Consider the following 12,130-nt stretch of genomic DNA (forward strand, 5'->3'; position numbering starts at 1 on the left):
CCACTTTTCCTCGCCTGCCTCCCTGCACTGTGTGGGGAGGGGTCATGTGTGGGAGTCAAGGCCAAGGACTTTCCAAGACCACATGTTGCCTAGATGCCAGGCAATGCTCAGCTGAATGTCACTTTGCCTCAGTGCTCTTCTGAATTTAACTCCTCTGGCCTGGATTGATCCCATTTCTCCCAAAACACTGATGCCATCTTCAGTTTCTTTAGTCCCTGCCACCATGAGAGGATGATTCAGCCCCTCAGCTCTGAAGTGCCTTTTGGAGGTGCCCTCTCCCCTCTCTCCTTCACTCTCCGCTGACTGCAAAAGGTGCTGAGACGCACAAGACTCCTGATGTAGGTGCTTCTGCTGTCCAGAAGACCCCTAGGATGCAACCCCTGTATCACTGGCTGCAGTGGAAATGGGGTTTCAGCTGTTGCCCCGGCCTCATGCTGAGCCTTGCTGTGGAGCTGGGCAGCCTCGCTGCCCTTTCGCCGCCCAGCCGCCTGTGCCTCCTGGCAGGGCTTGCTGCTCCCACAGTGGGCTGTTCACGTGCCCCTTCCCCGGTCCATCCAGGATGGCGGACGACCTCTTAAAGGCAGCTTTAAGTGAACAGAAATGCAAAACAACCGTAACCAGAAATGCATGTTAAGCAGGATCTGTGTCGTGACACCAGGAGATAAATGAATCTCCCACAACACTCTTAAATCAAAACAAGGATAGTCTCAAGAGCAGCTTTGGGACTGCTGTTATGGTTGGTGACCAAACTTATTTTTCCTTCTTCTTTTGGCAAAGTCTCTATTTGTTAAAAGTTTCTGTTTTGTCAAACCCATGTTCATGCTCTGCATCATGCATTAGTCCTGCTTCCCTGCCAGCCTCCTCAGGATCCCCATGCCAGGGGTGTCAGGCCCCTCTCAAGTGGCGGAGACACCTTACAGCATGTCACAAAAAAAGTTTCCCTTTCTTCAAACTGAATCAAACCCTTTTTCCTCTCTTGGAAGGAAGTTGTTTCATTTATTTGGAAGAGACTTTATGTCTCTGTTTCAAGGAGGGGCAGAAACAGAAGCAAATTAACGAAAAGCCAAGGGCGGGTTACAAAGACCCACAGAGCAGACCTCGTTCACAAGCATCCTTGAGATGCCCACCGGGGTCTCCTGTTTAGCCTGCTTGATCCCGTAGAGGACCTGCCAGTACCCCTGGGCACCCTGTCTCACAGCAGTCTCACAGCCTGCTGCCTGGCATCATCCCTCCGGGAGATCTGGCACCAATTCCAACCAGACTGTCATTTCCAGGTCAGTCTCCGCATTTCTGCTGACCATGTTGCCTCCATCATGAGATCATGTCTTTCCAGAGAAATCCCGCTAATGCCTTCATTCTGCGAGACTGGTATATATAGGGGGAGCTTCCCTGGGGCTGCACTGTGCAGTCCAGCCAAGGCATCGCTGTCTCCCCAGCAGCTGCACTGCCCCCACCGCTCTCCCCTTGCAGCCACAGGTCGCAGCAGCAGCAAGCATGGACATTACCATCCAGCACCCCTGGTTCAAGCGTGCTCTGGGACCCCTCATTCCAAGCCGTTTGTTCGACCAGTTTTTCGGAGAGGGTCTCCTCGAGTACGATCTCCTGCCTTTGTTCTCTTCCACTATCAGCCCCTACTACAGGCAGTCCCTCTTCCGCAGCGTGCTGGAGTCAGGCATTTCAGAGGTAAGGGCCCTTCAGCTTCCTCTCCTTTTCCTTCCTCTCCCTCCTTATGCTTCTGCTTGCTCTTTCCCACCTGTGGCTCGCCGGCGGGGGCCAGCGGCTGTAGCCCTGTGCTGGGGTGCGAGGGGGCGAGGAGGACCTCCGGCCCACCGCCAAGCACAGCCTGCCCGCCCCTTCTTGGGCATGGAGGGAAACCCTTGCTGGGGAGAAGGATTCCCTATGAGAAACGGAAACCATTTTGGCTCTTGATGATTGTTTCCGACATGTAAAAGGCTGCCTTTGCTGCCCTCGCGCCTGCCAGCCGTATGGCAAAGGAAGAGCTAGGCTGCTCCTGGAGTAAGCGCCCGCGAGGGCAGCTCGGCGTGGGAGAGGACCCTGGCGAGCGGGAGCTTCCTCTGGCCCCCTCCTCCACCTCAGGAGCTCGGTGGTTTTTGCAAGCCCACGGTGGAGGACCCAGGAGCAATTTTCCAAAGGCAGCGTGTAGGAGGAGCACGTAACTGTGGGGGCTGTGGTCCGAAGCTCAGGGACCAGTGCTTTCTCTAGCTCTCTCTTAGTGGTTTCCTGCCAGAGCTAAGATCACAAAGAAACCATAAATCGCTGAAAGGACGAAACGCGTGCTATCAGAGAATATTACACTGGTTTCCATCCCTTCTCGCTGCTGAGTACAAATGCCTGGTGCGTCTGGCAGATTGCTGAGTGCAAAGGGGTCCCCGGCACAAGAACAGTGGTGAGAAGTGACGCCTCTCCCCAGAGCAGTAGCAATGGCGCAGATGCCTACCACGGCCTCCCAGTGTCCCTGGGTCCCCGCAATGGGAAGAAGACCCCTGTAGTCACAGAAGGAGAAACCGTGCCGCCGCTAGACCACCCCTTCTCCAGCTTTTAAGCTGCCACAACGCTGGTGCTACCTCCGCGCTTAGAGCTCGGGTCTCACTGTGTAACAATGTTTGTTTCAGGTGAGGTCTGACCGGGACAAGTTTACAATCATGCTGGATGTAAAACACTTCTCTCCTGAAGACCTGAGTGTGAAGATTATCGATGACTTTGTGGAAATCCATGGCAAGCACAGTGAAAGACAGGTAAGTGAAAGTGAGGGTGACGGTGGAGCAACTGGGGAGTCGAGCTCCGTTTTCTTTCTTTCCAATGGTCCTCAGCTGAAGGAAAAACAAAAGAATATATCAGAAGAAGGAGTTATTTATCGATTGTCATTATTGGCATGGCCAGTTCCCATAGAGCCCCAGCCTGATATCTGACAATAACGACCTAATCCACTCCTCTTTTGTTTATTTTCAATCATCATCTTCCATAACCATCAGGTGACGATGTCCATTGTTCAGTAATAACACTGGACCAGACAAAGAACATCATCTGGTGCTGCCGAAGCATGGCTGAGTTTTCATAAGCCAGAATCGTTAGTGAAAACAGAGTTTTCATATGCTGATCTGGGAGAGAAAAGCAAGAGCAAACAAAACAAAAGAAAAACAACTGAGTGCCTCAGGCTTGGAAACTTTTAACACGTATGTCATGGAAATATCTGTGGGGGTCGAAAAGTGAATTATACCAGCAGGGGTTTAATTCTTCTCATACACTTTTTTGGCCAGACAAAGCTCTAGCTTGGAAACAGTATGTATTTTTTAATATAGTTATTTTTTCCAGAGGAAGAGACTAGCCGTTTTCACGGCTGACTTATAAAAAAATATTGCATTTCTCATTCTTTTGGCCAAAAAAAAGGGGGCCAGGATTGTGTACTTTGGCTGACACAGTGTTGCTGCCTAGTAAGGAAATACATGGGCACACATGTGCGCATTGCTTTTACCTTTGCAGAACCCCAGACTTTCTCTCCAAGCATCCTTTGAAATCGGAGGCTGCGGCAGGGCCCCAGTCCAAATCAGATCCCAACCTATAATGTGGCCAAAATAACACCCTGCTGCTCTGCTTAGCTCTTGCAGCTTCAGGGGCATCATGGGGGGGACACAAACCTGTAAAATAGAGTAAAAAGCAGAGATGCGCCAGGCGATACGGGCAGTACAGTGTCACGGTAAGCCAGGGTGAATGTGGACCCCCCCTCCGACGGAGCCGCGGGGTCGGGCAGAGGGAGGTGCAGCTTGGTGCCGGGGGGGGTCTGACGGGCCTTCCCCCCTTTTCCCACTGCCTCTCAGGACGACCACGGCTACATCTCCCGTGAGTTTCACCGCCGGTACCGCCTGCCTGCCAACGTGGACCAGGCTGCCATCACCTGCTCCCTGTCCAACGACGGCATGCTGACCTTCACGGGCCCCAAGGTCCCCTCCAACATGGACGCCAGCCACGGCGAGAGGCCCATCCCCGTGTCCCGGGAGGAGAAGCCCACCTCTGCGCCTTCCTCCTAAGCCCGCCTGCCGCTGCGGTACGCAGGCTGCCACCGTCTGCAGGTCTCCTTCCCAGAGCCATTGCATAGATACCAGTGAATATCTAGAGGGGTTTATTTTGTTGGTTCCCCCCCATCCCTCCCTTTGTTTCTTTTTTTTTCCTCTTTCCCTTGGATGGGACGAGGGGCTGGGTGAGCGGCTGGTGGACTTTGAAGCTTAAACCTGCGAGCTGTGCTGTGGGGATGGCATGGATGGCGCATGCTGTCACGCTGTTGTACTTGCTGAAAGGGTCTTCGTCCGGTGCTGTAGTCCATAACCACCATCAGGTAGGAGGGAGTGCACGAGTAACACTGGCTCCTGGTGCACCAGGTCTTGAGGCGAGGCTTGGAGCAGGGGAAAAGCCCTGCAGACTTGCTCTACCCCACGCAGAGTTAAACTGGTTACTCTTAAAAAAAGGCAACAGAGCCAAGCCCCACACCTGAGATCCTGCGTACGTGCGATGAATGTGCCACGAGTTCCTTGCAACCGCAGGAGAAATAATAACGTCTTACCTTCGGGGGTTGCAATGTATAGTTTTTTCAGCAAAGTGTTTAAGTGTATCTGTTCGCACCACTACCCTGTCGTTTCCCTTAGGGACAACTGACATGAGGACAAGCACGTCTTTCCACTGTCTTAGTAGGCCCTCGGGGGAGAGAGGGGGACTCACCGCTGTGCAGAGGCTTCACATCCCCAGCCAGCTCTCCCCAGCCTGCGTGTAACACACCATCTCCCTTGCTCTCGCTGTAATTCTAGGGTAGCACCACCTCTTCCACTGGTATCTGGCACTCAACCTGAGAACGCGATCAGTGGCGGTCAATAAAGAGATATAGGAAACACGCAATTGGCTTTGGGGGTTTCATTTGTTCCTTTCTAAGGCTGTTGAAGTTGAAAGGTTAGCGTGGTGCCTAACACCACTTGGAGGACCCGCTTTCCACTGCTGGAAGTACATTTTGTCATGATGGCTTGCCCTTTCTTTCATGTTCCTCTTATCTTTCACGCAAGCAAAACAAAAAGATCAAAAAAAGAACAAAATTCCACAGCCCAACAACCACGCCATTTCTCAAGTTCATTGCATCAGTAAAGACGTCAACGCAGACCTCATTTGTGTGATACGATGTGAAGGATTTAATCTGAAGTGAAAAGCTGTTTGATGGCAGGGCGGGTAGGGCGTAGGTACTAGCTCTCCCTGCAATTGCCATGCATGAAATCGATGGCTCCCAAGCCTGCATAGATGTGAGTGCTCAAGATTGAAGGTTTCAGCACTCATGCTTGACTCAAATAGCTTTCCACTTGGATGGAAATCTGGGGTGTTTAGGAAAAGCATAGCAGCACTGATAACCCCACATCCCCATAGGTAAAATCAGTTTGGACACCGAGTGCTTCTCCTCTTGGTAGAAATCTTCACATCCAACATCTGCAATGTGAGGTGGAGCTTCTGAGGTCCACCTTGGCTCCTAAGTAGAGAAGGTCACTTCTTCCCCAGGAGCAGACACAAGCTTGTCTTGATCAGCATGTCTCTGGGGGCTCCTGGATCATGCCTACAAAACAAGGCAGGGTGACAACAAAAGAAGCACACCCTTCCCAGGAAAGAGCAAAGGTCCGTGCCATCACTGGGAGGTGAGGACAGCTGGAGAAAGAGTGTTTGATCTGCCAAAAAGACGAGCCCACCAACCTCCTCCCCTTGGCTGCGGATTAGCTGTGAAAAAGAGAGAAAATACATGCAGGGTTTTTTTCCTCATGGCGTGGGTTTAAATGTTAATATGAACCATAAACACAGAAGCTCTGGGCCTATTTAAAATTAAAAAGCAATTTCTTCTGCCACATCTAGGCCAAAACCTGGGGAGGGCTGGGAGTCAGGAGCAAGGACATTGCCCCCCATCCAGAGAAAGTGAGTGTGCCCCAGGGCTCAGCCCTGTCCCCTGCCTGAAGCCCCCGAGGCCAGGGCTGCTGGGAACGTTACTGGGACCAACACCACAGCATCTGTGGCAGAGCCTGCCGGGAACGGGGCGGCCGGGGGAAAGCCAGGGAGAGGGGCAAGGCTGCAGGAGGGGGGGAGTGATACAGAAGCAGGGGCGAGAGGGAAAGGAGGGAGATTAGTGTCTGGTAATTAGAAAGCAAGGAATCTCCTCGGCGTCTGACACTATTTTAAAGCTATTTTTTACTGAGGTTAATTATTGGGCAATCCCAAAGCTTTCTACCAAAAAATGTGCAGCCTGTTGCATTTTCATCTCCAGGGGAAAGGCGTGAATGAGCGTGTTTGGGGAAAGGGCAATTTCATACCACGAGGGAGCTATTACTGCCAGCAGGGAAAGGGCATTTTAAAAGAAGCTGCCTCTCGCTGCTTTGCCTGGCACTAACAGGCCCTTTGGCGTCTGCGCCTTTCCCCTGGGAGGCATCTCCCAGCCAGAGCCTCAGCACCTCCCCGCCATGTGCTGACATCTCTCTCCTTCCTGACACAAACTCAGCAAAGCCAGGAGGAAAAAGCCCCCCAAACCCAGCCTCAAACCTCTCAGAGACGTAAAAATAGGGAAACGTATTTTGAGTGTGATCTGTGTGCAGACGTTACCTGCAGGTGTTTGAGCAGCGTGTATGTCCGTCCCACAAAATGACATTTGAACCATTTTTGGGCTTGTTTTTCTATCTGGATGGCAGAAAGTGAAAGTTTTGATGATAGGAAATCAGGGCAGGTTTGGAGCAAGCGGGAGCCATGCAGAGGGGACAGCAGCTCTTGCAGTGGCTCTGGTGCGGCAATGCAGCGGGTGCCGAAGGACCCGTGCAGCCCCTCGCTTTTGGGGTAAATCCTGGGGACACCAGACCTTGACCGTCTTGCTGCTCTGAGTAGGGCTGATTTTAAAGCCCTTTGCAATCCATCAGCTGATTAAAAACATGAGCAGCTGCTAAAAGCCTCTGTGCGAGGACACGCCAGGCAGCTGGTGGTGCTTTGTGTAGGAGGGGGGATGTGTCGCTGAAGGCTTCCCTGCCTGTCCCCAAGTCCAGAGCCCCCCAGCCCCAAGGGGTTCATCCACCCGTAGAAGAGCTTGAGCATGGGCAGTAACGCCTCCCTGCTTACTAGTGTCTATGTGTCACTCAAAATATTTCACATTTTTCACCCCGAAGTCTTCCTAGTCACGTTGCTCTGGGATACTTCTCCTCCTCTTCTGTGCATTTGGCTCTGCAAAAATTATTGTTTCCCTTTGCTGAGATTAATTTGCATTTAAAGAAAGTCTTGTCATTCGTAGCCTATGATCACGGTTTCAAGAGGGAGCTCTTCACCACAGCTTTCTACACAAGTTCCCCTGTTAATAAGGTGTTGCTAACACTCTTCAAGGATTAACAAAATTGCTTGGAAGTTTTTTGGTTAGAAACTCAGTCGATGATTTTGTCATGGAGAGAATGGCAGTGGAGGACCCTGCCCGCAGGGCACTGATGGCACCTTCCAGCGTCTGGGCAGTTTGGTGCTGGGTGGCCTGTAACCAGGGGTTTCTGCTCAGGGTGACTATTCATCCTTACTGCGCTGTGTTTTTATTACCTGCTGTCTGTTTCCACGCAGAGTGCTAACCTCGCTTGCCTGCTGCAAAGCAGAAATGACTTTAGCTTCCCCTCTAGAGAAATTGTTAAATGGTCCTGAGGGCTGATGCATCAGACGGTGGTTCAGGGGCATGCACCCTGCTCCAAGCAATTCCCTCTCCTCCCACAGACCCCAGTGACCCAGTGGTGGTGGCAGCGACGGATGTGGGGTACAGCAGCAGCTCCTGGTGCTGTGCCTGCCCCCTCCCTTCCTCGGCATTGCACTGCTTGGGCAGGGCACTTCACCTCTGCCAGCATCCTGTTTCCTCCAAGAAAAAGCTGGGAGCAAGGGCTGGCAGGATTCGACCCGCAGGCCTCCCAGCCGGGAAGCCGTCCCTGAGCATCTCGGGCCAGGGCTCTCCCCTTGTCGCCCCTCTTGGCAGGGGATAAGGAGGACCCTCCTCATCCTTTTCGGGAGAAGGCGCGCAGAGTTCACACAGCCCTCTCCTCAAGGGCTCGGGCAATCAGCAGACGCTGCTTCCCGCCCTCTCACCCCCAGTTTATCCATTAGTTTTGGACTTTTGTCCCCTGGCTTCTGGCAGAAGGACAGCCCGGCAGAGAGGGAGGGATTTCCCGGCAAAGCCCTGTCCCCCGCGGGCGGCAGCCCTTCCTGTGCTCTGGCACACCTAGGGCTCCCTGTGCCCCCCCGCCCCGTGTTCCAGCATCTCCCCAGAGAGACCGAAACCCAGGGCACAAGGCAAGCAGGCACATGGACCCAACGAGGGTTGCACAACTGGCATTTCTTGGTTTCTGATTGATTTGCAAGTTAGCCAGCGTTACATAAAGATCGGGAGTAGTCTGAAAGTTTACCAGCATCCCCCTCCCTTTTTTTCTTTCTTTAAAGCAAATTCTGTTACATGCAACCACTATAACCCCTCATCTCCTTGGCATCTTCACCAAGATTTGGGCTCTGCCACACAAGTCTCTACGATCTGAGGTTAAAAAAGCAGTAACTGCCTCTGTTGGCAACAAAAAGGGCTCCAAACACATCCAAAAAAACCCCAGTATTCTCTCAAAAATGCATAACACTGACACACTGGGCACACCTCTGCAGTTTGTCGCTGCTGTGTCAGGCACGTAGATTTGGGAGACACAGCCAAAGGAGACTGCAGTGACGTGGGCTCTACCCCCCAACCTGGACTTTGTCCCTCTGGTGTGACCTCTTATCAGGACTGGCTTGGAAAACTACCAGCTTGCGTGAGACGAGCAGGCAACTGCCGTGTCCCTCGTTTCCCAGCTCCTGATCCAGCCGTGAGGCTTTTCCCAGGGGAAGTGCAGTCAGGTCCGCACGCAGCCCACGCAGCAGGGCTGGAGCCAGGGGCAGTCCTCTCCTAGCTCGGGTTACGTGGCTGGCGCTTAGCTTGCAATTAACTGGCACTTTAATGGAAAAATGTGAGGTTGGGACATGGCGCAGATGTTTGTGGCCTATCTTAGAGTACAGCACAAGCAGGGTAAAAATGAAATTTCAGTCAGAGAGGCTGGGGCAAGATGATGGAGTGATGTAACTCAACCAAAATTCAGGACACTTGTTCCCGCCTCAAAGGCCATCCTCCAGCTGCCTTGCAGAGACCCACCACAAACCATGAGGGCCCTGAACTCTTCAGCAAATAGTCCTTCTGCTCGGGAAGGGTGGGCTCAGCCCGGCCTGGAGGAGCTGCCCTGCCTCAGCAGAGGAGCTGACAGCAGGGCAGGGGCTCGGCAAAACCCAGCGCTGCTGGGGAAATCCTTGCCAGCCGCCGCACATCGCCCCGTGGCTCTGCCTGACAGCCTGCTCCGCTTGCCCTTTCACAGCCCGTGTTTGCCCAGACTGCTGTGGGCCACCACCACTGCCGTGCTGGGAGAGCTGTAAATTGGGGGGTGCCACCGAGCAGGGGGGCAGGGTAGGAGACACACCCCACCCAGCAGCTCCGGGCCACTGGGAGAGCTGTCAGCCACCACCCACAGGCATCTGCCACGCCTGGCAGGGTGGCTGCCACCTCCAGCGTGCCGCGGAGCACATAGCTATAGATGTATCTCCTTGGCCAGGCAAGGAGATGACAGGGCTTTAGCACAGGTGCTCTTTGAGACCCTGACACAAAGGAGCAGTGCTTCCTGCTGTGCCCATTCCCTGCTCCCAAACCAGAGCGTGCAAAGAGGTCATCTACCTAAACCGCAGTGACAGTAATCGGGAGGTCCAAGGGCCACCGGCCTGAGTCAGGGGGCTGCTTTGGGGTTGGGGGCGAGACACAGCTATCCCTGGGGTATAGGCAGAGGCTGAGCTGCCAGTCCCTGGGGACCAGTGCAGGGACTCTCCTCCTTAAAGCACTCATTGCTTCCAGAGTGCTCTGCCATATCTTGCTGGAGCTATTTTGGGATGGGTACTTGGTCCAGAGGGAGGGAGGCCCTGCGTGGGGTAGGCTCAGCATGCAGCTCTCGAGGGGCTCATGGACAGCGTGCCATCGCGTGGGGCGGACTGGTGTCTCCCAGGGGAACCAACGATGCAGCTGGCAGTCGGGTCCCTGTTGGGAAAAAGGGAATTTCCGTGCTTTGCTTGCAGTACTTTCTCCGTGAAGATTTCATAGTTGGTCGATCATTTCATTAGCCTCCGACCAGGGGAAAAGGCACGCAGCTTAATTCAGAGTCTCCTCTCTGCCTTTAAGGACATCAGTGTAGAAAGCTCTGAACGCACATGTATTTCAGCGTACACAGAACTTTGCATATCTGACATAATATTTGCACACATACAGTTTTATTTCCTTGATGCCTTAAACGCTGGGCTCAGCGATGCCGTACCAAAGGATTTTTACATATCCATCCAGCCGTTCCTGCTTCCTTTCAGGAAGAAAGGCGCTGGCCTTGCATCTCCGTCCTTTCTCGGCCGGCCGATGCCCTCCTTCCCTGGCGCTGGCCCCAGCGCGGCCGCTCCGCGGCCCGTGGCGGCGGGAGCCCGGTACCGGCTCCGCTCCGCGGCCCGGCGGCGGCGGGAGCCCTGCGGCCGGGCGCGCCGGGAGGTGGCAGCAGCCCCTCGTCTTTGGGGCTGAACGGCCTCCCCTGCTTGGAAGGAAACACCCCACTGAAAGGTCACGCTCGGTATTTTTCTGAGCATCTCCTGTATGTTCCTACAGAGACTGGAGGAACATACAGGATTTTCTTTTTTTTTCGCCCCCCCCCCCCCCGCAGTAATTATTTCAGTTTTCTTTTTCTTTTTTTCTTTGACAATGTGCTCAAAAGGAAGCAGAGCGGCACCATTGTTGGCCCTGTCTCGGTTTTCCACCCACTCAGGCTGATGTCAGCCCCTCGCCGCAGGACTTAATGCACTGCTGTCTGCCCTCCAAATTGCTAATTGCAACGCTGGTTTTTTTATTTTTTCTGCTGGAGAAGTTGCTTAGAGCCGAAGCCTCGCTCCTACCTTTGGCAGCCCTTTTCCTCCCTGTTGAGCCCAAGCCGTACCAAGCCGTGCCAAGCTGTGCTAGCACCCAAAGGACTGGGTGTGCAGGGTCACCCTGCCACCGAGCCACCCGGGCGGAAACAAGGGGAAGCTCAGGGGGGAAATGCCCCCCAAACTGTTTTGCTCTGCCCTGCCCACATGCAGGCCATTGCCATGCAGGAGGCTCTGGTCAAGGGGGTCCCTTTTCGTCCACCCTCGTCCCTTGCGTGAGCCCGGGATGCCTGGCTGAGGGCTCACACCAGAGCTGCATTTGGCTCCGACGGTGTTTATATTGAGATAACTCACCGGGCGTCTGCTGCCAGAGCTCAGAGGTGAGCTATAAAGACCTTTGAGAGAAGCCTGCTTCATAGTTTTTGGTGCTAAGGAAGGTCTGCGGTTTAATTTCCTGCTTTTTTTGTTGTTGTTTGTTTTTACTTAAGGAGAAATATTTGGGATGTCTAGCCTTGTCTCCACTGGTTTTGCTGGAAGGCTCCTTGGGCGTTTCAGAAGATTTGTATGTTGAACTCTCTCGCACTGTAAACAAAGTGTGTCAAATCCTTCCCAAAGATGCTGATTTTCCAAAGCATTCATGAAGAGACTGACCTTTCTTCTCCGATAATTTATGGACTACTTCCAAACAGTCCAAAAAACAGTAATGCAAAATGCCTGACTTATTTATGTGCTTCGGCGGGCCATAGGGGTAAGAAGAGCTATACATAGCTTTGTTTCAATCTCTGGATATGTCATTATTTCCCTTGTGAGGTTCATGACTCCAGAATATATGACCCTGTCCGTGGGACTGAAACCAGGAAGCCCAACAGGCTCATTCAGCTCTCCAGCAGTTTGGCTTCCCCTCCTGATTTCTGCTTCTCATTGATTTTCAACATGTCAGCTCAAAGTCTCACCTGAATTTCACGCAAAGCAAATACCTTGTCACATCAACACAGAGAAAATGGAATACAATGAACTTAATTAGCAATGGCAGGGTGATTCAGTGGAGTCTGGGAACGGATTTTTGTAAAGAAAAGCGATCGCTCACAATTTTTTGCTAGGCAGTAGTTTCTCTAGCAGTACACACCAGAGATGACTTGTA

The 12,130-nt window shown here is 53.0% G+C and overlaps 1 protein-coding gene across 1 annotated transcript; it reads left to right on the forward strand.

Moving 5' to 3' along the window:
• Positions 1–1,494: 1,494 nt before the first annotated feature.
• On the forward strand, positions 1,495–4,046 carry CRYAA (crystallin alpha A). Its single transcript, XM_072852275.1, has 3 exons — positions 1,495–1,683; positions 2,634–2,756; positions 3,837–4,046. Exons 1-3 carry the CDS (start codon positions 1,495–1,497, stop codon positions 4,044–4,046), a joined length of 522 nt encoding a protein of 173 aa, XP_072708376.1.
• Positions 4,047–12,130: the final 8,084 nt, after the last annotated feature.

This window comes from Ciconia boyciana, chromosome 1, assembly GCF_034638445.1.
Source record: "Ciconia boyciana chromosome 1, ASM3463844v1, whole genome shotgun sequence".
NCBI classification, from domain to species: domain Eukaryota; kingdom Metazoa; phylum Chordata; class Aves; order Ciconiiformes; family Ciconiidae; genus Ciconia; species Ciconia boyciana.

What these genes read in the sequence shown, in the direction of transcription:
- CRYAA (XM_072852275.1), top strand. Translation starts at nt 1,495, where the DNA reads ATGGACATTACCATCCAGCACCCCTGGTTCAAGCGTGCTCTGGGACCC. An exon ending in TGGAGTCAGGCATTTCAGAG is followed by an intron (nt 1,684 to 2,633) that starts GTAAGGGCCCTT and finishes TGTTTGTTTCAG; the next exon opens with GTGAGGTCTGACCGGGACAA. An exon ending in GCAAGCACAGTGAAAGACAG is followed by an intron (nt 2,757 to 3,836) that starts GTAAGTGAAAGT and finishes ACTGCCTCTCAG; the next exon opens with GACGACCACGGCTACATCTC.